The sequence below is a fragment of the Syngnathus scovelli genome, chromosome 17 (assembly GCF_024217435.2).
Source record: "Syngnathus scovelli strain Florida chromosome 17, RoL_Ssco_1.2, whole genome shotgun sequence".
NCBI classification, from domain to species: Eukaryota; Metazoa; Chordata; class Actinopteri; order Syngnathiformes; family Syngnathidae; genus Syngnathus; species Syngnathus scovelli.
The window spans coordinates 3,628,401-3,654,828 of NC_090863.1; the positions used below are offsets into that span (position 1 = coordinate 3,628,401).

Genomic DNA, 26,428 nt, shown 5'->3' on the forward strand with positions numbered 1-26,428 from the left:
GTGGATTTTATCTCGATAAAACGTCACATAACATCGACTTTTTCTTGTGAAATGTATCACCTTTATCAGGTAATGTGATCATTTATAATTTAGCACATTTAGAAAATTACATTTCTATGATTCAATCACAAACGTTATAGTATTGAAATGTGCATATACCACCGTAAAATGTAAAAAAAAATACGTTAAGTTAATTGCATAATGTGGAGGAATCACAGTTGAATGCACTTAGTCTGCAAAAATATATAAATGCCCTCATGTCGGGGGGGGGGGGGGGTGCAAAAGAGGGGGTACCATAGGGGCGGGGTGTGCCACCGCCTTGCTGACGCTCGTCATATCGGCAGACATTCAGCCAGCCGAGCGATCCATGGTGCCTCCTCTTCATTCTCTTCCTCCTTCCGTGGCCGACGTCGGACGCCGGAGTGGTTGAGGATGCTCGGCTCGGCGGCGGTGGTGGCGGTGGTGGCGGCGGCGTGACAGCACGCGAGGACCGACGTGCTTTCTCCTCCCTTGGAATCTGTTGATCGTCTCTGGGTCGGACGCCGCTCCACGCTTTTAGGATGAGCGATGTGATTTACAGGTAGGGTGGACAAAACGGCGTGTGTGGGTCGGGATGCGGGCTGCAGGTTGGAGGTCGTGTGTGTGTGTGTGTGTGTGGGTGGGGGGGGGGGGGGGTCAGGAGCGCCATCCCCGAGGCCCCCTGCCTTGTTTTTGCTACGTAACTGCATCGCTTGCAGGCCCTGACGTCACGCGTGTGCAATGCTGCGGTACTTGAACGCACCGTTTCTTAACATCCGGGCCGCCGGAGGGCTGCTCAGAGGGGCTTTAGCTCGAGCCCACTTGTTGGTCAACCGCGTGAGCAGCTTGCGTCACTTTATTAGGTCCACCTGCACCATCCACCGTGACACCCATTGTCTGACAGTAATGCTATGATATTTGTTCCGAAATGTAATAGTGTGGTTGCGCTGCATAATGAGAGCTTTTACTGTCACGCGTATAGTTGATTGGTCGATATCCAGTTGCAGTGCATTTTACTAGAGCACCTTAGTATGGAGAACTCCACTATGCATGATGTGCTCTTGGTGGCACTATCGCCTCTAATGGGGATTTGCAGCTGCACGCTGGGCCTGAGCTGCTTAGTACACGCCATATGCTTGAACCCCACCTCCCTGCACTCTGACCTTTGGGCAACCATTTGGCTAGCTTAACAATGTAGGCCAGGGCCAAAGCTTTGAAAGCAAGCCAGCCAGCCTGTTGCGGTTGTTAGTTTTACCGAGGCATGCATTTACTCCAGGAGTAGCAAAAGGAGGTGGCAGGATGACCAAGAGGTGAGATAGTCTCTGTTTTTCTTTTTCTTTCTTTCTTTTAATTTCCTGTGACAACGATCCACTCTTGTGACTTGCAGGTGAAATTCGAGAAGAGTGACATGATTCCAAAGTCAGGCAAATCTTCGGCGGACTCACGGAAAAGTGTGGGCATCCATGAGTTTGCAGCGCTAGCTAGATCCTCCTTGAATGGTAAATCGCCTCAAAGGAACCATATGAAATAATAATGTTTTGTGATCAATTCGATTTGGATGTAACTCAAAATCTATACAACTCTCTTTAAAGTTGAGAGTTTGACAGTCAGCATGAAGTGGGATTGTCGGCATTGTATTTGTAAGCCAGCTTTCACCACGCAGGCATCTCTCAGGCGGTGAGGGACCATGTGACCAAGCCCACCTCGCTGGCCCAGGGCCGGGTGGCCCACCTCATCGAGTGGAAAGGTTGGCCCAAACCCGCCAACCCCCCCCAGGCCGCACACTTCAGCTCCTACTGCCACCTGAGCGAAGGCGAGAAGGAGGCTCGCTTTGCTGCAGGTACGACACACGCACACAAACTGCAAACACACTTTCATTCAGCTGGCTTTGTATTTTGCATCATTTTCTTGTGAATGTCGAAATGAGCTCTTCTACTATTATGTGTAGGAAAAATCTGATCAAATCTCTATTCAAATGTCCTTAAATGAATTGCAATGTTCTTCATATTTGCAATTTTTTTGGTATCCCAAATTAATGCACCATATCATTTATTTAAAAACAAAGGATTTTAAATACAAGCCTTTACATATGTTGTCAAAATATAGAAGAGCCTAAATCTAATATTGTTAATATTTGTAATTAAAAAGCATCTCATGCACTATTTTATTCATTCATCATTCACAGCATTCTCGTTAATTGTGTTCAAATTAGAATACATCATTTGGAATTTTATTTGAAAGTTTAACATATTTTCATTTGGAATTATGGATATTGCATAAAAGTATGTCACCAAATATTTGACGCAAAAATATATTGTTGTTGCTGATGCAATTCGAGCTCCATTAAGATGCTGCAAGTAGCTTCCTCCTGTGTTTGATTGCTCTGCATTTTTTGACTTGGTCGGGTTTAGCGACAGCACCTCCAACCTTTTGTCAGGCACCTAATCCCCTAATCGTCTCGGCAGGTCTCGGTGGCGAGCAGATGGCGGCGGCTGGCCCTGCCAGAAACACTTGTTGTTCTTGTTGTTTGACTGTGACTCATCCTCGTCGCCATCCTCGGCTGTGACGTGACGTTAGCTGCTTAGAGCAAAGTGGCGCCGCTTATCTGCAATCAAAACACTTGACAGTCTTTCCCCCAACGGTGACTGAGCCAAGGCTCTGCTTTTATCCGAGTCAAAAGGCATCCCTCTTGATATTGGGGTCCGCCTAATGCGGTTCTCACTTCATTAAATTTCATGCAAAAATATTTGTATGTTTTAAAATACAATATTCTGAGAGTTTTAAATTTGAAAGTGGGTCAGTAGGTCCGTTCGACTGCGCTCAGAACGAAAATAGGGCACAAAGACTCGACTGTTGTTCTTTCAATAGATTTAGAATTATTAACACGAACCTGTGTCAAAGTGAATTTTTAACAAAAATGTCTCAACTGGTTAATTTGTCCTGCTTCAAATGGGTTAATTTTGAAGTGGGTCACTTTGACCCGCAGTGGGTCTAAACTCCACCAACTCGATTGCTCCCCCCTCCAAGGCGTGGCTGAGCAGTTTGCCATCGCCGAGGCCAAGCTGCGAGCGTGGGCGTCGGTAGACGAGGACGATGCGGACGAGGAAGACTCCAACGACGAAGACGCCAAAGCGGGCTCTCACGCCGACTTCCCTCCTCGGAGCACAGCAGGTACCCCACCGACCCCGACCCCAAAGCACTTCCACATCATCTGCTGTCCTCCATCACTGACCAAAGACCCCCTTCCCCATTTCTTCCATCCACCCACCCACGTAGGTTTTCTGACTATCTCCTCCTCCCTTAGACTCCGCAACGTGCGATCCTACCTGCCCAGCTCGGATCCGACGTGAAGGCATTTTCCAGGAGGAAGGCAACGGCGGCGAGGTGTGCGTCCACCACAAACCCGAGTGGAGGCCCGGCCGTTTCGATTCTTGCTACTCGACCTCGCACTCGGAATCTCCTGGAGAGGAGGACGAGGAGGAAGAAGATGAGGTGTTCCAGGAAGCTCGGGCGTGGAGCTCCGACCGCTTCCCGTTGGACCGGGCCTCCTCCGGGGTGGCGTCCCTGGATGAGGATGACCAAGAGAACCAGGAGCAAGGAGGAAACAAGCTGGAGGATAAAGAGTATTTGATGTGATGTGTCGTCCATGTCGTTCATGGTGGATATGACGTCATGTGTTCTGCTTAGCCTTGTGTCCTCCTTCTTCTTCACCCCCCCCCATCCTCCTCTCCAAGTCTATTTTCAGTCCAAAAGCTCCACTGGAGAAATGCGAGCGGAATGTAACGCTGTCCGTTTTGTACAAAGTTTTGGTGTCAAGTGTTGCTATGGCGTCATTTTTCTATGGAATATTTTGTAGTGTTGTATTTTATCGGGGTTCATGCTGTGTCATGTGGATGTTGATACTGAATGTCCTTGCACACGCCAAAATACAAGGTGACTTTTTCTGGGGGAGCGCACGAGTCTTTTTTTGCGGGCAGCTTCAAACCATCATGTCAGGCTGTCATTTTTTCTAACTCTTCATGGATGCTATTGCATGATTATATTTGGTACTGCAGTAGTATTCCGTTGAGGGCCTGAAAAAGAAAACAATTCTCCAGCCCGATGATGAAATAACAACACCAAAAAAGCCAGGACGACTCCTTTTTTATTCCCAAGGTGCTTTTTGTTGCAATCAAATTCAGTGGCTCATGTACAAAAACATATTTGGTGTTCTCTGAAAAATAACAATGGCTGTTTGACTCTGAATGCATTGTGGCTCTATTTACATTTGCATGTATGTGGCATGGACCAAACCATGTAAAGGGAGATGGTGCACAACGGATTTATTGCTGAACTAGATACGCTGCAAATGTCCAGAGCTGCACACGCTTGTGTCCGTATTTGACAGACACATTCGTACTAATCTACAATTCTCCCCTGAAAAAAAAAAAAAAAAAAGTGATTTAACGGTATTTTGCGACAGAGTGGCAATGGAATTACTTCCGCCCATTTTTTCGGTGAAGTCTGCTTGATTGACACATCTGCGTGATTACGTCAGAGCAGGCATGTTACTCTTGTTTCCTGGCGTGCCTACCATGCTTAGTCAATGTCCTATTATTTTGGAATACGTTTAAGGCAGCAAAGATGCCCAATAGATGCGTTGTGGTCAGGTAAAAGAACACGCCGAAAGAAAGGACCAACGTGTGATTATTCCCGAAGGACGTGGGTTCCAATTCAACTTGCAATAAATGACAGCAAGACAAGATTGGGAGAACCGGAGCCTCCCTCCAGCTGAATGTGGCCGTTTCAAGCACCTCCTTTTTGGATAGGCGGCGGAGGAAATACCCCTTACGTGGATTTCAGTGGAAATGTAAGTCAAAAGAAACCTTGCAGATTTCAAATGAATCCATAACGACTTCTGCCACAGTGTCAAACTGCGGCCCGCGGGCTAAATGTGAGCCGCAGTGCCATTATATTTGGCCCGTGAGGACAAATTATGCATCGACTTTGTGTCGATACAAAAATTGCAAAATGTGTTCACTTTTAAAAATAAAGATGTTGCTAGCAATTTTTATTACCATTCATCTACCATTCAATTTGAACCGTTTTTACTAGTCTCTAGTTTCAAAACTAGTTATTTATCAGTTTGTTGTGTAGCCTATACTGTATATAATATGAGACGTTCGTATTTATTTGGGTTGACAGTCACAATGGCCCTCAGAAGAAAACTATGACTACGATGCGGCCTGTGACAAAAATGAGTTTGATGACCTGATCTAGGCAAATCGAGTAAGGATGTCCACATACATTTTGAGCCTGATCGATCCCCGTTATTTTGACATTTTAAGCAATGTCTGTACAGTGATTATTTTTGTGTCCCTTTATATTCTTGGTGGCGATGCATTAGCAGTTTATTTCTACGTTGCCCTTATAAAAGCCACCAGAGGCTGTCCATCTTCACGCCAATTCCGAGCCCTGCACTTGTTGTCAGTCTGGTGGAAAACTGCCATAAATTGTTGTCACACTATCAAAGATAGTAGGGCCAATATCAACGTTGTGCTTTTGAGATTACATACTTTCAAGGAAGATAAAATAGTAATCTTATGAGACTAATTGTCCACACTGTGTTGGTTTATAATTGAAATGTTGTAATCTTCAAGATTTAAGTCACAATATCAAAGAGTATAAGGTTGCAAATTTAATTGCACATTTTTAGATTAAATTGGTAATATGAAAACAGTTGTACATTTTCCAGGCAAAAGGTCAAAATATTATGAGAATGAATTGTAATATTGTGAGAATGCATATATTGAAAAAGACCAATATATATTTTCGAAATGTTAAAATATTACTTTTAATGTGGAAAATATACATTATGACAACAATATTATGACTCAAATCTTCAAAATGTGACTTGATTCTTGAAAATGTTTTCTCCTTTTTTCTAGAAAACGTCATTTTTTTCCACTTTACTCTCAAAACATCCATTTCTTAAATCTGGAGAGTAGACAACTTTTTATCTCCCAAATTATTTTAATGAAAAAATATATAACTGCATTCTCATAGTATTCCAACATGAAAAAATATATGATGTTTGTCTCTTAATGTATTTATCTTTACTTTTCATTGCGGCCCTGATGCGCCTTCAGAGTGGATAAACAACGTTTAAAAAAAAAATCCTAACATTGTCACACAAGACGTCAGACGTGGCAGAACGTCACCTGGGTGAATTATTTAGCATTAGCTACCATCGTTTGTTTATTGCATATCCGTTGATGTCATCTATACGAACTGGCGACAATCGAATAGAAGCTGTCAATCGAATAGAAGCTGTCCTATGTGAGCCCGTTATGGGAATTAGGTAGTTAACAGCCTTGACCTTTGCTCGTCATTTGATTCATTCGCACGTGATTCATTTTTGTCTGTACGCAAGGAATGAAGGCACGCCGAGACTTGGTGGTCATAATCCAACATGCGCCATCTGCAGCGTCCATAAACATGATGATGATGATCCATAACCAAGAAATATGACAACCAAGTCATATTGTGACCTACTGGAATCTATTCTATTCAAACATTCATGTCAGTAATTTGAGGCAGGCGTGCAGAAGTAATTTTTTTTTTTTTTAAATGAAGGGGCCTTAATCAAGTCAGACTATCTATATAAAATATGATGTGACTAACATATTTCATACAGTTGTTATATTGTTCAGAGTTGCTATTATTAAGCATTTTGCATACGGTGCGAATGTGAATAATTTTACATCAACAACATTTGTACCAAAAAAGGATCTATAGCTGCATCCTAATAAATTGGATTATAGATAAATTTAAAATGTGAAACTTACAGATTCACTACCCAGAGTGCAATATTTCATGATTCAATCAAATAATCTTGACTATCATAAATTACAGGTGACGCAAATGAACCAAAGGTCCACTTTTTGAAGTGAGCTACTGCAACAAAGGAACTTTTATATACTTGTGTATTTGTGGGCTAAGTATTGCACCATATAGGCTCTCCATACCGACACAAATGAAAAAAAAAGCCCAATCAAATGTGTTACCCTACAAAAAATATTACGCTGCCCCCTATTGGTCTGGAAGGCGGGTAAAGTGTAATTTTGCGAGTGTTTTGTTTGTCAGCGTTGGTTCAAGCTCGCCAACGGTCGCAAAAAAACGTTGGACTTTGTGCCTCTGGATTAATCGCTAGTTCTAGCCAGACTGTGTCTTAAGCAAGGCAGTGTCAAATGGAGGAGCTACTCTAATGGAAGAAAAGTCAACATTCATCACTCGTCAGCGATTGGTCTTGCCTCTGGTTCTGATTGGTCCCCACTCAGAGGGGGGCTCCAGCTTCCTGGCGTCTCTTGTTCTGGCTCAGGAATTTGGCCCGGCGGTGGTTCAAATTCACAAACCAGCTCGGACTCCTCTGTGTGGGCGGGGCTGCAGTCAAAGGTAAAGTCCGATTGGTCCTCGGTGAACGAGGGGCTCTCCCGGAGCGTTGGCTCGCCCGGCTCGGTCTGGTCTGACACTTCGACGGGCATATCGTGGTACGCCACGTCTGGCCGGACCTCCGCCTGGTCCGGCGGTCTGGGTTCCCGCGGCAACGAGAGTCCCCGGTGGCGCATGCACAGTTTGTGGAGCTCTGTGACCTCGGAGATGCTGCTGGTGTTGCCGCTGTCACGGAAACTGGCCAGTGGGGGGCGCACTTTCACCCCTGCCACCGTCACTGAGCCCTCGATAGCCTTACGTAGCTTGACAGGGGGTTAAGTCACAAAGTCAGCAAAGACCCCATCACCCAGCCAAAGACGAAAACAAACCTCTTTGAGCGAGACGACACCGACCAGACGGCCCATGCTGGTCACGTAGGCGTGATCCAGACCCAGAAGGGAGAAAATGGTGTGGGTCTGCAGGGGGGGCAAGACACAAGAACCATGTTGACAAGGTCACAAGCTGAGTCCAGCACAGGGTCGGTCGCTCACACCTTATGAAGCGAGGTGTGCTCCACTAGCTGGAATGGAGCCGGATCAATCTTGGAGTTCTTAAAATCCAGCGGCTGGTCCAGTTGCTGTTCTTCCCACTCGGTGATCTAAAAGCAGACGAGACGAGATACTACCGGTACTACGACTAGAAGTGCTATCCTTCTTGTGTGGAGCTTACCTCAGTTGGGCTCATACAATCGTCTACTTCAGTCGAGTCCTGATGAGACAAAATAAACATGAAGTATTCACAAGTCAAGAAGAGAAGAAACACAAACACACAGTCTGCTCATATGCCGGTGGTCCAAGCAAGGCAAGGGTTGCTAGGTAACACACGAGACAATCTTACCATCATAGAGATCCTCACGCGTTTGGGCTTCCTCCTTTCGCACGGGGACGCCCCACACGGACTCTTCCCACCAAGAGGGACGCGCCGAGAAACGTGAGTGGCAAAATAAAAAGTGGGCTTTCAGATTAGGGTTTGAAAGTATAGAGCACCAAAACGGTCGTTTCCACTAACCTCTCGCCTCTCTTCGCCTTGCTCGGCATAGGACAGCATCTGAAAACCTTCCGAGGAAAAAGACACAACCAGACTTTCAGATTTCAGACTTGATGTAAATCGGCGACGGCACAAGTACCGTCAGGCGGGTCGGCGTCGCTGACGGCCGCCGTGCTCTTGAGGGCCGACTTGAGAGGACGGCGAAGGTTGGAGACGGCCGAGCCGAAGGAGGACGACTCCTCTGTGGAGATCTGCATGCGAGAGACGTTGACCAAAGGGAGGCGCGCGCACGCACCGCATGCAAGGTCCACACCAAACAATGGAAGACGTGCACGGGTGGGTGAGGGCACAGAGCGACCACGAGACACACAAGACAAGCGTGTGAAAAGCCACCCAGAGGACATTTCAACACTGCTGATGCTAGTCACTGTATTTGCCTCACTGATTGGTCTAAAAAAAGACACAAGCTCCATCTGTGCCTTTACCTCCTGCTTCATGCAGCTCACATGCCGTGCCTTAAGTGGAGTTCCCCAGCTAGCCCCGGACCCACCCTCACTCTCGAACCCCGGACGCCTCCACACCTCTTGGGCGCTCACCAAGAAGTGAACCCCTTGATGAGCGTTGTTGTTGCGCGGGGATGTGGGGGCGCTGTCGCTAGTCAGGCTGGTGAGGCTGGTCAGGTTGTCGTTGGGGTCGCTGTCCCGGGACAGCAGCTGGCGCAGGTGAGTCAGCCGACGCTGGCGACTCAGCTGCAGCGAGAGCAGAGACTGCAGCTGAAGCTTCTCGATGGAGCCCAGGAGGATCATAGAGTCTGTAGCGGGAAGCGGATGTCACATAGCATAGGCTTAGCATATTCTCCTTGAGAAGATGTTACCCCGCCTTACCTCGAGATTCAACCAAGGCCAGCGTCTTGAGCTGACCGGTCAGCAGCACCTCCTGCAGCTCCCGATAAGACGAGGTGAGCGTGATGAAGCGCACGTCCCGCACCATGATGTCTTCCACGCGGATATTATACTTCCTGCAACATGGAGGGGACGACAATAACCGCAGCCGAAAATATCAAGCGGATGGAGAGTTTGAAAGACCCACTCGTGATGGCCCATGCCCAACTCGGGAAGATAGGGCAACTTCTTGATGCGGATGATGGAGTCGTACAGCGACGGCTGGAGCGCCTGGGCCACGGCGTTGGCCAAGATCACGGCGATCATCACGGGCAGGATGTGCGAGATCTGGCCGGTCAGCTCGAAGACGATAACGGCGGTGGACACGGTGTGGGTGACGGCCCCGGAAAGCGCCGCAGCACCTGGCGCAAGGAGGGCGGAAAGATGTCAGGAAAGATTTGGTCATCCTTACCCCCCCAACAAATATTTAGAAATGCCTGTATTAATATTTCAAAGTCAAAAAAGGAAATAGTTGACAGATGACTGGAGATGCTCACCCACGACAGCGTAACCGCCGGGAACTATGGGATAGACGCTGCCGTCCTCATGGATACCATCAGGAAACATGGCAGCCATGATCTCTCCAACCAGTCTGCCAAATGCCGCACCTAACCATCACGCGTTGACAACATGATGCATTTTGCGCCATTATATCATCATGAAAAAGAATTTAGGCTAGATTGGACTCACCGATGAGGAAAACCGGCATGAAGGCCCCGCACGGAACGGGCATGGTGGTTGCCACGGCGGACATCCAAAACTGAGAGCGGCGGGCATTCAAGTGGACATACAATGGATTGGAAATTGAGTTTTCAATAGCTTACAGAGTGAGATTTTCAAGATGACATTTTTAGAGGATGTGATTGGCCAGATGAACTTGTGATTCTGTTCCTCCTCATTTCTTTTAGATGGTCAAATGGTACTTGATCGAAGTGGGCTGTCCAATTTTAGACCCGTTTCCAAGCTCCTCAAGGTTCAATTTTGGAGCCCCTGCTATTTTGCCTGTATTTGTACCTTCATGACGATGAAGAGGACGAGCGTGACGAAGACGTTGACCTGCGGGTGCTTCCAGGCGTGGTGGTGGCTGATGTAGTCAAACTCCTCAGCCACACCCTGGCGGCACCACGTGCGGTTGTCAAACAACGCCACCAACGACTCGTGCTGCGTCAGCTGAGCCAAGTCACAAACACATTTATGTCAGCCTCATTACTGAATGGAATTCATTCATTTTTTTCCATAATCAACACAACAGCCAATAATGACAGCATTGTGAGTTCTTCCGTTTATTTATTTATTTATTTATTTATTTATTTATTTATTTATTTATTTATTATAAAATAATAATTGTCAATTGTGGCCATGGGAAGCCCTGTGAGACGTTTTTGTGATTAAGGGCTTTATGAATAAATTTCCATCCATCCATCCATTTTCTGAACCGCTTAGTCCCCACGGGGGTCGCGGGCGTGCTGGAGCCTATCCCAGCCGTCATCGGGCAGTAGGCGGGGGACACCCTGAACCGGTTGCCAGCCAATCGCAGGGCACACAGAGACAAACAACCATTTGCACTCGCACTCACACCTAGGGACAATTTGGAGTGATCAATCGGCCTACCAAGCATGTTTTTGGGATGTGGGAGGAAACCGGAGTGCCCGGAGAAAACCCACGCGGGCTCGGGGAGAACATGCAAACTCCGCACAGGGAGAGCCGGAGGTGGAATCGAACCCGCACCCTCCTAACTGTGAGGCGGACGTGCTACCCAGTGCCCCACCGAGCCGCATGAATAAATTTGAAAAATTAAAAAAAAAATATATATATATATATATTTTTTAATTATTATAAATAAATTTGAATAATAAAAAAAAATGTAATCATTTCATTACAATTTGTCATACATGTGTAAATTAACAGCAATGATTAAGAAATGGAATAAATTGTTATTTTATCAAAACCAACACATACAGGTACGATTTTGTTTAATTCGGTTAAGTAATTTGTTAGTTGACGATAACGGTTGACATTGATAAAAACAAAAACAAACAGAGTCCTCACCTGGCCCGCCATGAACTGCCCGAGGCCCGGAGGGAACGTGAGCGTGGACACCAGCAGGGTGACAAGCGCCGGATACGCCAAACGCCTGACAGGAAGAGACGGACTGCGGGGTCATTAATAAGAGCGTCCGTCATCAAGATGGGGGCAGAATTTGATTTTTCAAGCGCAGGTGCTGGGGGAGCACCAATCCGAAAATAGCTGTGCGTGATGTGTGAGACTAAGCGACCCAATTAAGACGCCGCCAGGGCAATTTTAAGCACAAATTCGGGACCACTGCATGCAATATTTAGCCTTCGGCAGCATATTTAAATCAATTTAAATGTGGCTTCTCTTCATGCCACTCCAATTTGGACTCCCAACCTCAGAAAATTAGATCAAGTCTGCGCAAGAGTTGGACAAAAGTATTTGGACATGTGACTGACACACTGGCCTATTTTTTCTTGCTCACGTTAAAAATCTTTTGAGATGTTAAAAATCGGTGTGAAGGTGTGTACCCCTTATCTTGTTATGTGAATTGATTATCCTGTAAAAAAAAAAGCAATTAGGTTCTCTGTCTGCTAAAGAGCTCCGTCATCCCCGGGGACGTAATGCGGTCGTGCTGCTTTGTGGCGGTGTAACAATTAGAGGGCTGCTGTGAGGGTGACACTCAATTGCTTACTTCCTCAGCAAGAGCTTGTTTATGGTCTTCTGCTTCCTCATGCACTCCACGATGAGCCGATTCAGGTAGACAAACAGGGCGCCGCCGAAACCGCAGGCGATCCTGAAACATAACGTCAGTAACGCCAGTCACTCCACAAACCCTTGGACTTGTAATCTTGGAAATAAATGTTTTGAAAGGCACTCAAATGTAAAGAAAATTGTATCCGATTTATCATTGGATTCATCAATAATTGATTGTGGAAATATTCAATAGTATATTTAAACACAAAAAACAAACTATTTTTTCATCCAACAAAAGTCCACTAGCTTCATGCTAACATAAGCATCGACGATATAGTAATAAGTTGCATTTCTGGCATCACATTCAACTGTACTGTACTGTAACTCGAAATTCAGCATCCTGTAAAAACCAATCCAAAAATGTGAGTTAAAAATTTGCACTACATAAAGAGCATAAACGATGAACCCTGATAGCAGCAGGACCGATGTATTGAAAAAGACAACCACGTAAAATAGAGTTAACCAGCGGGGGAAAAAGTTCATTTCATGGCCGACTGTTCAAACACAAATTAAGTCAAGTCGACAGGAATGAAATAAGGAATAGAAGGGAACGCCCTTGGCGAGCTCAAGCGGCTCGGTTGAAGCCGCCGGCATGGCGCTCACCCGAGAACGGCGAAGGCCGGCAGCTCCTGAAGGTCAAAGGGGAAATCCAGACGGAAGCGAGTCTTAAAAAGAGCTGTGATGGTCTCTGAGGCAAAAGAAAACAAAATCCAGTCAATCAGAAAATACGACAACAAAAATTGTGCCGAACGGTTGTGGAACGTGAGGAAACGGATTGGATTTTTTTGTGCTGGTCTACCTTCCTCCTGGTTCCATACCGCCAGCACTCGGAAGATGAAGGCGCTGAAGGTAGCAGCGAAGAAGCCCCTCCAGTAGTTCCTCACAGCAAAGAACGTTGACGTGACCTCGATGCTGAACAACACCCCTTTGGTGCACACACACACAGGTGCTTGTGTCTATGTGGTCCATATTGAGAACACGGACAATATGCTCAGAACACTTTCCATCAATGTCATTTTACCTCCGATAGGCGCAGCAAAGCAGCAACCAACGCCCACCGCGCAAGCGGCCGACAGCATTTCGGTGTTCCTCAACTCATTCTGCCCAATCAGCGTCAGACGTGAGAAAAAAAAATTGAAATGCATATACACGGTAGCAGCTCCATTTGTGACATAGTGGCGACTTCTAGAACGTTCGTCTAGTAGTCCATCAATAAAGCCGAGGTAAAAATCATAATTACAGTGAATATTTATATGAAAAACAAATACAAGAATGTCCCTAATGTCTCTCGACATGCAGAAAAATATATCAAACATTAGCCACATAGCATCATTGTCTAAGTAAAAGTGCTCTCCTCATTTTTCTTCTCATTTGTTGAATGTCTTGGTTTTTTTTTTTCTCCCCAAAACCTTATGCAATCATGCTATTAAGCTAATGATATTTTCAAGAAATGACACTTCCGACCACATTTTATTCATTCAACTTTTGCGATGCAAAGATTAATACTCGTTGCAGTGGTGGGGGGGAGCGTGATTCAATTTAAAGTAATATTATGTATACATTTATATTGCAAATATAAACTGTTTGTAAATAATTAAGATAGAAAAAAGCCCAAGAGCAATGTTCATAGCTGCAAGTTGAAAATAACATTTCTTGAAAATAGGCCCGGCCTGTGTGTCAATTCAAGACGTCAAATGTGGCTACAGCGCCATTGCAGCAAATACGTACGGGGGTTCGCGCCGCAAGCAAAACGCTGCGCTACAAAGCCGCCTTTGCAGAGGATCCGCATGAGACATGTTGAAATCGCGGAAGGCACACAACGATGGGCGTGGCGGATGGATGACACACTGCAGACACATGGAAAGACATCCAGCTAGCGTGGACACAAATGGATGTGGCGTATGGAAAAGCCCTTTTGGCATTTTGTCCATATCCTTCATCTCCAGCTTAGAAAAATAAAAAGTATCTCGTAAGACACTGTGTTCTACAAGGACTTGTCATTCAAAATTCATAATGCTGGACAGCAAAAATATGGAATAAATGCTCCGACTGCTTTTGATTACTCATGTGGATGGAAATGACCACAAGTCATACCTTACTTCCCTCGAAGGGCTCTTCCTTTAGCGGTAATAGGGAAAAAGAAGAAAAGATGTTTGAGTAACAGAGTGCCCAAGTTACCTTTTCTCTCTTCGAACAAGCAGCAAATGAACTCCGGCAAGCAGTCTGCTTTGGACTGAATGAACATCTCCCCAGTCTGATTATCTTCTAATGGGAGCTCGACCTCCTTGGACTATTTCAGTCCAACTAAATGCAATGTTTTGCCTCCTCCGCATCGCCTCCCTTCATCTTTGAGAGGGCGTCCTGTTGAGCGGTAAACATCTCAACTTACTTCCAAGCAATCGAGTAATGCAGGAAGTCCAGTCTCACCATGTAGATTCCGCCAAAAAGAGCGGCCATGAATTTGCTGAGAAGGACGGCGCACAGGCTGGCCACGTGTACAAAAGGTCCCTGGAAGAGCAGGATGGAGAAGAGTAACACCTTAGTGGAACACTAACTGCTTGGAACATCTTCAGGAGTGGACAATCAGGCTGTTTGGAACACCTCCCACCACAAATTTGAATATGGTTTTGTATGTGTCAGATCTTCTACCTCCTTCCCCAGAGGCATCCCGCTGCCCAGGGCGCAGGTGAGCCCGATGACCTTGGCCACAAACGTCTTAAAAGTCAAGTACTCCTTGAGGACCACCCCTCTCAGGATGGTCTTCATCTCTGGAATGCCCGAGCCTGAGCCACCGCAATATGCCAGGTGTTGCCATGATGGAATGGAGGCAAAAGAGGAGTTGAAAGAAAGCAATTACAGAGGCGCAGAATAAAAGGTTGGAGGGGAGGGAGGCAGGGGCGCTGATTGATATTCATATAAGCTTCTATATGCACATCTCATTTTATGGATAAAAGGGAGGTCCATTCGCGTCCTCCAAGGCCTGCTAGCGCATTACAGAGGCAATTAGGTTCTTCAAACATGCAGCGGCTGCTTGAATTCCTTCAAGGTGCGCCTGCCTCACCCACGGCCTGCGGGGCCAGGATCTGCGTGAATCCTGCCGAGAACGTGATGAGCACCACGGGGTAGCTGACCCAGGCGATGTACTGCAGCAGCAGATTATTGTCCAGGCCGCCGTACATCCACTTCTGTGCTGCACACACACACACGCACACACAGCCCAGATTGTCAGTGTAAAACCTGGCTAAGGTTTTCTCGTCTGCTCTGAGACTCTTTTCTACCTTCTTGGCAGAAGGCGATGGCGTAGTCCATCACCCAACTGACCAGCGCCATGAGCAGCCCCAGTAGGATGAGGAAGATCCAGTCCTCACCCAGCCGCGAGATCAGAAACTTCTGACAGCTGGAGGCGCATGCTGGAATGTCGACGGAGAAAGAAAAAAATTTTTTTTAATTGGATTGAAATCAGCAGAAATGATGGATCATCAATGATTTATTCCAATTTGTGCCCCCAGAACAACTATACTTTTTTTTTTCCATCTGGTAATGGATTTTCTCTTTATGCGACAATTCCATTCGAATGGCGAGTATAATCTTTTGTAGAAGCAAGAAAAAAAAAAAAACTTCCAGATCCAAATAGCAATCAGTGGCGAGGATTAGTAAATAACCTCATTATGCGGAATGTTTGTCGAGAGGCTTTTGTACATCCGCCGTTAATGAGAAGGCGTTTGCTTTTGTAAGCCCCACTCGGGGAAACAACAAAACGGGCAAAAGTGCTTGTCATATTCATATCAACTTGACGGAATAAAAAAAAAGCTGATTTGTGCTGAAAGTGAGCAAATAATGCAACAATACCTCTACAAGCGTGTTGTTGCTTTGATCATTTTGGTTTATTTCACACTCGACTGGTCAGTGCCAGGAAGATGCAGTAACAAGTCTCCGAACGCATTCTTGCTTCAGCATCCAAAAGACGAAAAACACAATCTGAGGCTGTTTTTAACTCTGGGCCAAAAAAAAAAAAAAAAAGAAGCTTTTTGTTGTATGCGTGGGCTACCCTTGTCCAAAAAGCTTCAGTGCTACTCATCATCAAAACCACACAAATGTCGTCCAGCCTCCACATACACACACACACACGCACACACACACGAGGGAATCGCTAAAACTCCCACAGTGGAATTTGTGAAAGTCTTATCTAACAAGGCAAAACCGAGAAGAGCTGTCCAGCCAGCCACAATGTCTAAAAACAGTTTCCTAGCCTTTTTGGAGCCACGGCAGAGTGTGATTCTATATTGGGCAAAAAAAGAATGTTCAATTTTTGCAATTGTAACCACCTAGTAGAGGAGTTGCTAATTGTTCTGCCTGTCACTACATCACTGGCATATATCAATGCATTATTTGTGGTAAATAAATATTTTTATGAATAATTTCTACAGCACACCTTGTCTGTGCTTGAGAATGATCGGTATATTTGGATCTACAAGCAAGCAGGTGCCAGAACACATATCAGTGTTTTAGAGAGGCTTTTAAACAGCTCCCATAAAAATTGAGCGAGCCGGGATTTAAAGGCACTCTGTCGCGCTCTATCCATCTCAGCTTTAATCAGATCACTGCTCACAAGGGCAATCAGACAACACATCGTTAATTGCCATTGTTGAATTGGCCACTTCACATAAGTTTAGTGACACAAATTGGATGGATGGAGGGATGGATGGATAGACTGGCTGAAATGGAGCTTTCCTTCTCAGGCACTACCTCCTCTCCTTTGTTTACTCACAAGACGAGACGCAAGATAATCTGGCAGATGTCGAGACTGAACCAGCAAGTAAACAAGACGCCGGCACCAGCACAGATCCCTCGCACACGCACCCAGCACTTGTGTTTGACATTGAGAGAGGCAGCTTGGCCCGAGGTCATTGCTCAGATGGGTCGCATGCAATCATGCTCACATCTCGTCACCTCATCCCTCTGCTCTACTATGAAGATGGAATGTATTGTTGTAAACATTTTTATGCCCTTTGCAGCAACACCACCAAAGGCATTCTTAGATTTGTCCGATGAGATGCGATCATTTGACGTCAATGACAAATGTTGCCTTTGCTTTCCATAGAATGAGTGTGAAGGCAAAGGTCAGAAGAAGAAAAAGACACAACTCACACTGGCACTTGGCGCACGGTTCTTTCTGGTACTCGTGCAGATCCACCGCACGACTTCGGACGCTGGCGTTCCGCCGCAGCCCTTCGCCGTTGCGCACGCCGCCATCGCGCAGGCGGGCCGCTTCCGCCTTAGCGTAGGCACCCAGCTCCTGCGTGTACCGCCCATACATCTGTAGGGGTCACAAAGGTCACACACAGCAGGGGGGGGGGGGACTTGCTCAACATAATAATCAACAATAATTTCATTGCAATGTTTATTTATTCACTCTCAACTCAAACATAATCCATAACATTGTAAAATGATTTTCCATGCACATTTGCAAGGGTAAATATTGAACACGCTCAACAAGCCAAAACACAAAATTCTATCAGCTTTTTAAAAAAAAAAAAAAAAAAAAACTCTTGGTTTTGCCAAAATGGCTTCCTGCTAATGAGCTGCACCTGTCCACGTGGCTCCCATTCAATTGCCTCCCAATGACAAAGGGGCGGAGCCATTGCTGGACCAGTATAAAGCCTGCGTCTGACTCTGCCACTTTGTCCCTGTACTTTTGAGCACTGCCATGGAGCGTTCCAGGAACCTGGTTGGTGTTTGGCTGGTGATTGTTGGACTTTTGGTCGGCGATGCAGTGGCCCAGCACTGGATGGAGGCCCTGAACACCAACAATAAGCGTCCTGCGCCGCTACCCCAGAAGCAGACGGGGGTTTCTGCACCTGCACCTCATGTTGACAAATGCCAAGTGGAGCACAATGAGATGATCCAGTGTGGCACCCGCGATATCACCAATGAGCAATGCGTAGCCATCAACTGCTGCCACGATGGACGGCGCTGCTATTACGGCAAAGCGGGTAAATGCAAGCTAAATTTTCATAGTGGGCCAAGTCATGTTTGAGCAGGAGTGGAAAATGTAGTCGGTAACTGTGTCGGTTTGTTAATTGAATTTTTGCTGACTACACAACATGTTGGCATGTTCAAAATTGGGCAGTTGTGCTACCAGCCCTGTCAAACCTTTTTTTTTTTTTTTTTTTTTTTTTTTTTTTTTTTTTTTTTTACTCTTGTCAGTGACTGTGCAGTGTACAAGAGACGGCCAATTTGTGGTAGTGGTGGCTCGTGACTCCACGATGCCGCCGGTGGATGTGACTGCAGTCAGCCTGATGGAAATGAATGATCCTGCTTGCAACGCTGTCGACGCCACCGCTACATTCGCCATCTTTCAGTTCCCCATGTCCATGTGCGGCACAACGGTCAAGGTGGGTGCTTTTTGCTTTAAAATGATCAATTTTGCCTATAAAACTACGTATCGCATAACCACAATTTTCTGCAGGAGGATGATGGTTTTGTGGTATACGAGAACCACATGTCATCGTCGTATGAAGTGGGAATCGGACCTCGAGGTTCCATCACCCGCGACAGCCATTTTGAGTCAGTGCTTGAGAATTGAAAAGTTTGACTTAGATTTGAAATGTGACAGTTGAGTTTAAACAGAAATCTGAAAATTAGGCCTCGGTTGACTTGAGTCCAAAGTGCAGCTGTCAAGTGTCCTCTTTAGTGTTTGGAACTTCCTGATGTTCTTTTTGCCCAGGCTTCTATTCCAGTGTAGATATTCAGGCACAGCTGTGGAAGCGCTGGTCGTGGAGGTCAACGCCCTCCCTCCGCCTGTGCCAGTGGCTGCCGGTGGACTTCTCAGGGTGGAACTCAGACTTGGCAACGGGGAGTGTCTCTCAAAGGGTTGTGTCGAAGGTGCGTACAGCAGCGCCTTGGTTTTTCCACGTGCTCCTTTTCATGCCTCAAGGTGAAACTCTACTTGCAGAGGAGGTGGCGTACAACTCTTTCTATGCTGCAACAGATTACCCCATTACTAAAGTTCTCAAGCAACCTGTGTATGTTGAGGTCCGCATCCTGGACAGGTCTGATCCCAGCATTGTTTTGAATCTGGAGCGCTGCTGGGCAACCACCACTCCTAATTCCAACAGCGTCCCTCAGTGGGATCTTCTAGTGGATGGGTAAACTAATTTCTCCACTAAATTCAGCAACGTGATATTGAAGGCTGGATCGTTGCAGGTGTCCCTACCACGATGACCGCTACCAGACCAATGTGGTACCTGTGCACGACTCTAGAATTCCTTTCCCGACACACTACAAGCGCTTCATCTTAAAGATGTTCTCCTTTGTGGAGCCAAACCACTACGCTCCTCAGAAGGACAGGGTACGCTGTCAAAACTTCACTTGAGTGGATTCAGTGGAAGGCAAAGTGATGCTTGATTTGGGAACTAAATCCAAGGATGTGATTTCTTTTTTTCAGGTTTTCATCCACTGCGTGACTTCTGTGTGCTACCCAAGCAACATGCACTCCTGTGACCAAACGTGCTATGGCAGACATCGTGAGTAACCTGCTTAAGTCATGACTGTGCTGCCATCTTGACACTTTATTTTTTTATTTTGTCAGAATCTGCAGGGAAACCTCAGACTACCGCCCGTAAGATTCTAAACCAGGATGTGGTCTCAAGCAGACAGGTGAATCTGACACCAATGAGGGGCTACCCTACTGGTCCTCTGAGAAAATGGAAGAGATGACCACTTACCCAAAGCCAGTCATGACTTTAAATAAAGACTTGTTTAAAAGCATCTTTGTTGCAGCCGGGTTTTCTTTGTTTATGTGAAGGTCACTGCCTCGGCTCCATGTGCGAAGGCACTAATGGAACTTAGCTCCGCCCACAAAATGTGATTCATTTCTGCTTGGCGTCAATAGAAAGCTAAAGATTGACACATTGCACTTGTCATCTGGGTACTGCATAGACTACAATGAGATTTATTTTGCCTGAGAACAGAATGTGGATTGCATTAAGCCTGACCTTTTGAGTCCACAAACTTGAGGCAGGCTTTAAAAGGCTAGGGGAGCTGTTCTGCAAGGTATCAATTTTTCCAGTTTGACATCTCGCACTCATTAAAATGGCTGTTTGCATCAATGGTGGCAATTGATTTAAAACTGTGCATCCTCGGTCTTGCTGTGAGGCTTTCCACTTTTCTCCTTGCTGCAACTAGTACATCATTCTCACTCACTGCTCTGCGCTTTTATTTTTTATTTTTTTTATTCCCAACTCCTCCACCCCCCTGAGTTTCATTGAAATGGGTATCACGACTCATCCAGGCTTGCTTGTTCTGCTCTTGTGAACACGGGGTGGAGGTTTGTGGAAAGAAAAAAGCTGCTCGATAGGCAGCTTCCCTCCTGACAGACAGAGCACAATGTTGGGTTCCCTTTTCGTCCACCCACAATCCAACCTGCCTGTGAATGTTGGAGCTACGGCAGTTGGCGTGAATCGGGACAGTCGGTCGGGAAAGGCTAGCTAATTAAACGTTGAACATTGCTAGATAAGCTAGCATCAAGTTGTCCTTGAGCCAAGATGATTATGATTTAATTGGGGTCTGTCAGCCTGGTTAATGAAGGCTGTGTATTTTATGATCTGCTTTGTTTTATGGTCTCCCGCCTCCACCATTACAAGTTCTTGGCATTCTGCTCTTGTCTAGTGAAGTTATTTCCTATCGAGATGACCTTTGGTAATTTTTGATTGTGTGTGCGGTACCAGATTCAAATTGTCCATGGCTCAGTTTGCCATACAATTGAGAGCAGTGACTTGATGACTCGGTCACAGTAGACAGCCCGATGGCACACATTCAGGCCCGTTACGTGTTTAATTGGGACATGTTAGTGGTTCTCTATCCGCCTCCCTGCTGGTAGAGACGGGGAGAGCAGTACCTGGGCCATCTGGACCTTGCGAGAGCAGCAGGTGGGCTACCAGAGCTGTTGTCTCACATTGGGCCAACTCCCACGAGAGCAACTTCAGAAGCAGAATTAGTCAGTTTAACTCCCACACTGAACCCTGGACACCAGTTCAGCTCTCGCGCCTCCCATCTGGTTGCCGTTGGATGACTGCACCAAAGGGAGAAACTTGTGTGTGTGCTGGGTAACTGGAAATACTAACTGTATTTGATAGTTGTGTTTACTTTTTATCGTGTCCGACCTACATTGTGACGAGTTCTATTATCTTGTAAAACAGTGTGAAGAGCTCCAATCATTGATTGATTTTCCACCCTTTCTCCCTATAGTGAGGCGCTGCAGTCAGCGCATGAGCGGGCATCACACAACAGATGAGATTCAAGTTCTTCATTATTCAGCAAATCCCAAGGCGCTGCCGCGTAATCAATTCGCTGTGAGGAGATGGAGGCGGCGCAAAGGACATTTATTTGACATTCTAATGACCACGGACTTGTGTGTCCTTGCAAAACGGCTCAGGAAAATTTGGTTGCTACATGAAAGAAACATCATGGCAAAGTTAATGGAGATTTAATGTCTCGAGGCAAGCCGGAGATACTGTCTGTTTTTCTTTGGCTGATGGGATTTTTCTTCTTCGATAGAAGCGTCGCAGATGTTACATATGATAGCGTGACTGTGATGGAGACAAACTCAATTAGGCCCCGAAACACTCCTGGGAGAGATTCAACCGGAGCAGAACACACAAACTGGACTCATCTTGCCATCATTAGAGTCACGCTTACAAACAAAAAATGCATTTTAAACACCCTACACCAAATGATAATCACTCACATTTTGAGACGTCAATCGAGAATGTCAATTAAGCTCGAATAGTAAAGCTTCCATTGTAAACAATCTCATGGTCCTTTTCTAGTGGAACTTTGTGCAATCTATTTTAGGAGTCAAATGAATTGTGATTTTCTTCCTCCCTCTCTGCAAACACTGCAGACATTCCTTCTGCAGCGGTGCGCAGGTAAGAGTCCAATTTGGCAGTGACAGCACCCGGAATGGACCCGAGCCACCGGCAGTGTGGGAGAAAGGACTGGAGTGCTGACTGGGGGGGATGCAAAGAGACAGCACTGTCACCTGAAGTGTCTATGGATACGGAGGGGTAGGTCACGCTACGAGATGGACACACAATGGAAACGCGTCATGATTGGAGAAGGATGACCTTGACAAGGACAAGTGCTGCTGCTTCAGCCATGTGAAAAAAAAACAACTGCTAATCTGTTGTGTCAATATCAAAACACATTTTAAATGAAGTCTTTTTCTATTCCGATTAGCTTCATTGTGAGCTGGAATCTATTCAGCACCACTTTATGGCATAAAAAAAAAAAATTGCTCAGCGTCCAGCCCCTGAAACTTTTTGAAATTAACAAAATCTGACGTCACACTTATGAGTGTGGATGGAGAGATTTGCGCGCACAGCTATAATCAGAAAGCCACTTACAGTCAGATCATACGGAACATTCAATTTGTCTGGCAGATTGTGGAATGTTAAGTGGGACTCGTGCACGTGTGCCACTGCACCAGCATAGCATGTTTTACATAAAGATGTTGCGGCACTGAGGCTTTAAATATTTATCAGCCCGGGCCAGACTGGAGAATCGCGAGGAGATCTTTGTGCTCAAGTGTCATGATAGAAATCTATGTGACAAGGAAAAATATTACAGTCCGACAAATTTATTGTAATATGTAATCTGATTGGACTAATACTCTATTGCTGTGAAAAACAAGATAATTACTAAATTCACGTGGAAGAACAACAATCACCTAAACAAATGGTCAAAGTTCTCTATTTCGGTATTATTTGAACATTTTTATGTTTAATCATATCAGTGTTTATCTGGGATCTCACTAGTTAATGATCAAGTAATCTGAGATCGATTGTTAATGCCTCTTTGCACCTACTAGGCGATCTCTGAAGTCAAGTCTGTTGAGGAATCAATACTGACGATTTCTTTCGTGATTTTTTCTCCCTGTTTTCAGGTATGTTGTGGACTAAGAGTTTCTTTATTGTCTGTTATTTTTTGTTGTTATGTGGATGACATTGGCCTGATCGTGAAAGAGAATGTTGTGTAAATATTTTCTTTTATATGTGTCGAGTGTCTACTGTGCGTGGGCCCCGCTCTTGGACTTTGCATACCACCACGTTGGGACAAACTGTGTGCATGCACACACGTCGCCGCTTGCTAAAATGGTTTTTATAGTTGCTCATATTTGGGCAAAATGGAAATCTGACTTTGCTTGCGCTCAGCAAGCAATAAGAAGACAGAAAAAGGCTGACGTTACTGAAGGCCAGCAATCTGGTGGCGAGATGAATTTGAAATGTGATCGCTTAAAATAAAAATTGCTCTGGACAAATTAGATTGCCATGGCTGAAATCACAATCACCTCCGTATACTGAAAACAGAGCCATAAGAAACACTAAAAGAATAAGGTGATAGACTGCTGGCAATTTCAAATATTACAAGTGAGGACATAAATGTGTGTGCCTGCTTACTGGATTGTGACTTTGATCCCTGCAGCTGCCAATTCCTGAGCTCCCCGGTGTTAGAAGGACAGGAGCGTACCACCTCAAAACATCTGCTCTGACTGAGACACAGCACCCCTGGCATGTATATGAAGGTGAAAACATATGCTCGCTCCATCCCAACCACAAGCATCAACATTCGTCACGCCTTCTTTGGCGCACGTGCACAAACGAAATTAAACCAGGACGAATCATTGAGATCGTATAAGAATCAGAGCAGAGGGGGAAAAAAATCAACTTGAAGGGAACTGTAATGTTCTGACACTAAGTCCAGTTCTCTGCCCACTTGGAATCCTTTGAGGCAGACCGGCACCGGCTGCCTATGCTCCCAGCATACATTGCGACCGACAGCAGGGAAGAAGCCGGCGACCCGTGAAGCCGCCCCCGGTGGCTCTCCTGCTGTCGTTCACAGACAAGGTCTCACCTGGACCGCTCCCTCAGAAGAACTCTAGAGCACTAAAAGCAAACTCTGTTTTAGCACTTCATATCTCACAATTTGGTACTAAAATGCATTTTTTCCTGGCGCAAACAAACACAACTGTCTGGCAGATGCCGCTTCTATTTGGAAGATTTCTGCAAACACGCGGCCGCACACTAGCTCGGTTTGAGATTTCCTCCAGGAGAACGCATCAAGATGGATCTTTCCAGCAACAGTGAGACGTTCCCCATTCCGAGTTGTACGAGCTTGACGGCTGTAAGACTCCGAGGACGCTTTGTCAACACAACGATCCAAATTTAGAGTGCGATGCGAGGAGCGCGAGACCGCCAGTGTGGGCTGACGCTTTATCTGATTGCATTTTGCTTAGATTCTCCAAAGCGAAAATACACATGCACGGTTTCGCCCCGAGGAGGACATTCGATGCTGAGCGCGGTAGCCTCGAAAGTCAAAGGGCTCGGCCCTGCGGATCCATTGCATTGATTTTTGATTCATTAAGAATTTGGTGAGCCGTGTGGAACCGGATTGATCGAGTGTGCTTATCAGCAAGCATGTGTGATTGCTTTGTTTACTCACTCTGTACTCCTAAAAATAGCCAATTGTGATCTACATGCTGTAGAAGTGATGACTTGAAAAGATTTATTGTTGCATGTTGATATTTATCCATTTCTAAATTCTTGTGAGCATCACAAACATTGCATTGATTATGAATAGACCAAATACCAGTATAAGTACTCAACTCAACTGCGTTTGATCTTCCAGGGGCTACGCTATAAACAAACTGATATATCCTTGGGTCGTTTCAGCCATGTCAACTCATTCCAATTTATGTCTGTCCTAAAGTCAAAATGACATAAGACCGTTTTCATTGGCTGAGTCGCTACCAATGAATCATCGGGGGTCATGACGAAAGCCAATGATCCATTTGTAAGCGCTTGAAAATGGAGAAAAAAAGTCAACAGTAGCTGTGATGGATGGTAGGAATGTGTCGCAGCTACTTTATTTTGTTGCTCATCTGCATATTTGAATAAGTCTTTCTGCCAACTGAAATGATTTATTTCACACATTAAGTCAGTCATTAAGTCGCTGGACCTTGGCATCAACCCAGGAAATGCTCATGAATATTCAATCACTAGAGAGGAAAACGTGGGCAGGTTTACATACGTTACAGACTATATATTTATAGACACACGCATCTTTTGAATGCGTGTCCAACTATTCAGCATTTCTATTATTTGACAAAAACGAGTCTTCACCAGCTTGCAGCAGAAATAGAGAATGGAAGAGCAAATGTTTTTCTTGTTTACCAAAGATATTGAAATATGACTTTTTAACAATTATGCTCCATTGATGATGACGTACTTGTAAGTAAGGAATATCTTTTATTCAATAATTTACATCCTGATCACTATCACATTTCTTGTTTGTTTTTCTATTTGTGTGCCATAAGCTTGCTTTGTTTGATTGTCAATGCCTTTGACAATACGCATGCATTAGGGAGATTTACTCCAAATCCTGATGTGTTAGTGCCATGTCTGCGGTGTTTTCGTTTCTGTCGGTGATACGGAGCAATATCAGCCGTCCTTCGGGGACCCCATACTTTCCAACAGCGAGCAACAGCTAAAAAGGGGCCCTATGCGGGGGGTTTCCAGCAGGTTGTCCTTACAGTGTTTAAAACAGCGCCATTGTTTTGTCATCGTTCATTTTTGTCGTCTGCAAGTTTATCAACAGTAAAATTGGCGAGCGCCCACAGGGATTGCAAGTAATTAGGGTTAAAAAAATAAATAAAAACACGTAGCACAATAAGCCCTTCTGGTAGCATTTGCCCTTGAGCGAAGACATGGACAAAGTTGAGCAGAAAGCCCATTTTTGACAGTTTAGAAAGGTAGAAACGAATCGAACGTAATAAACTCGTACTCACTTTTCCCCTGGGCGACTCCACTCCTCCCGACGCTTCCAAATCGTCAGCTGCAACGTCGCTCCATTGCACCTCGCGGAAAGAAGACGCAAGTTGAAGCAAGGACGCGCGCTGCCACAGGTTGCTGCTAGCTGCCGCTCTCCTTAATCGATAACGTGACCGGGCTGCAAATGACGCGCGTGGGAGCTCTCGCTGGATGCCACCCGCAGGCTCGTCGAAGATGCGCAAGCCATTCGGCGGCTCTGGAAAGTTACTCGCGCCGCGCGTAATTCACGGTTTTTGCGCACACGAGCAAGCCGTTTGGATCGATTTCATCATCGGCGAATATGCGTTTTTGTGCGAATAGAGAAAGTCGTCCTTTTAGGCCGGCTCGGGCTGATGTGGGAGGATGAAGACAGCG

General features: G+C 45.6%; 3 protein-coding genes across 8 annotated transcripts; 2 read left to right on the forward strand and 1 right to left on the reverse strand.

Annotated features, from left to right (window-relative positions):
* Positions 1 to 299: 299 nt before the first annotated feature.
* fam131aa (family with sequence similarity 131 member Aa) lies at positions 300 to 3,969 on the forward strand. Of its 2 annotated transcripts, none has more exons than XM_049746520.2 (5): positions 300 to 580; positions 1,406 to 1,517; positions 1,682 to 1,858; positions 3,046 to 3,189; positions 3,323 to 3,969. In XM_049746520.2, exons 2-5 carry the CDS (start codon positions 1,427 to 1,429, stop codon positions 3,652 to 3,654), a joined length of 744 nt encoding a protein of 247 aa, XP_049602477.1. In that variant the 5' UTR covers positions 300 to 580; positions 1,406 to 1,426; the 3' UTR covers positions 3,655 to 3,969. The 2 variants fall into 2 exon arrangements, with proteins under 2 accessions (XP_049602477.1, XP_049602479.1); XM_049746522.1 differs by lacking the exon at positions 300 to 580 and adding an exon at positions 689 to 1,328.
* Positions 3,970 to 4,144: 175 nt separating this feature from the next.
* LOC125984524 (chloride channel protein 2) lies at positions 4,145 to 26,175 on the reverse strand. Of its 5 annotated transcripts, none has more exons than XM_049746458.1 (25): positions 26,032 to 26,175; positions 17,334 to 17,502; positions 15,464 to 15,595; positions 15,247 to 15,375; positions 14,835 to 14,968; positions 14,613 to 14,693; positions 14,280 to 14,303; positions 13,207 to 13,285; positions 12,985 to 13,110; positions 12,789 to 12,873; positions 12,124 to 12,225; positions 11,466 to 11,550; positions 10,431 to 10,586; positions 10,107 to 10,176; positions 9,914 to 10,024; positions 9,565 to 9,778; positions 9,360 to 9,493; positions 9,072 to 9,286; positions 8,615 to 8,726; positions 8,497 to 8,543; positions 8,326 to 8,388; positions 8,158 to 8,196; positions 7,982 to 8,086; positions 7,818 to 7,904; positions 4,145 to 7,751 (listed from the first exon to the last, which is right to left on the reverse strand). In XM_049746458.1, exons 2-25 carry the CDS (start codon positions 17,500 to 17,502, stop codon positions 7,287 to 7,289), a joined length of 2,964 nt encoding a protein of 987 aa, XP_049602415.1. In that variant the 5' UTR covers positions 26,032 to 26,175; the 3' UTR covers positions 4,145 to 7,286. The 5 variants fall into 5 exon arrangements, with proteins under 5 accessions (XP_049602415.1, XP_049602414.1, XP_049602413.1 ...); XM_049746457.1 differs by having other exon boundaries at positions 9,057 to 9,286; XM_049746456.1 differs by having other exon boundaries at positions 11,466 to 11,568.
* Positions 17,858 to 19,955, forward strand: LOC125984540 (zona pellucida sperm-binding protein 4-like). Its single transcript, XM_049746495.1, has 8 exons — positions 17,858 to 18,178; positions 18,393 to 18,580; positions 18,655 to 18,752; positions 18,913 to 19,070; positions 19,141 to 19,333; positions 19,392 to 19,536; positions 19,633 to 19,711; positions 19,777 to 19,955. The coding sequence occupies exons 1-8, from the start codon at positions 17,893 to 17,895 to the stop codon at positions 19,902 to 19,904; spliced, it is 1,275 nt and encodes a 424-aa protein (XP_049602452.1). The 5' UTR covers positions 17,858 to 17,892; the 3' UTR covers positions 19,905 to 19,955.
* Positions 26,176 to 26,428: the final 253 nt, after the last annotated feature.

Excerpts from the sequence above, each read along its gene's own strand:
- LOC125984524 (XM_049746455.1), bottom strand. The coding sequence starts at position 17,502 with ATGTATGGGCGGTACACGCAGGAGCTGGGTGCCTACGCTAAGGCGGAA. Across the intron at positions 12,226-12,788 it reads CCGGCCTTCGCCGTTCTCGG|GATCGCCTGCGGTTTCGGCG; the intron begins GTGAGCGCCATG and ends GTTATGTTTCAG. Across the intron at positions 8,389-8,496 it reads AAGGCGAAGAGAGGCGAGAG|AGTCCGTGTGGGGCGTCCCC; the intron begins GTTAGTGGAAAC and ends CTTGGTGGGAAG.
- LOC125984540 (XM_049746495.1), top strand. The coding sequence starts at position 17,893 with ATGGAGCGTTCCAGGAACCTGGTTGGTGTTTGGCTGGTGATTGTTGGA. Across the intron at positions 18,753-18,912 it reads ACCCGCGACAGCCATTTTGA|GCTTCTATTCCAGTGTAGAT; the intron begins GTCAGTGCTTGA and ends CTTTTTGCCCAG. Across the intron at positions 19,537-19,632 it reads ACGCTCCTCAGAAGGACAGG|GTTTTCATCCACTGCGTGAC; the intron begins GTACGCTGTCAA and ends TCTTTTTTTCAG.
- fam131aa (XM_049746520.2), top strand. The coding sequence starts at position 1,427 with ATGATTCCAAAGTCAGGCAAATCTTCGGCGGACTCACGGAAAAGTGTG. Across the intron at positions 1,518-1,681 it reads AGCTAGATCCTCCTTGAATG|GCATCTCTCAGGCGGTGAGG; the intron begins GTAAATCGCCTC and ends TTCACCACGCAG. Across the intron at positions 1,859-3,045 it reads GGAGGCTCGCTTTGCTGCAG|GCGTGGCTGAGCAGTTTGCC; the intron begins GTACGACACACG and ends CCCCCCTCCAAG.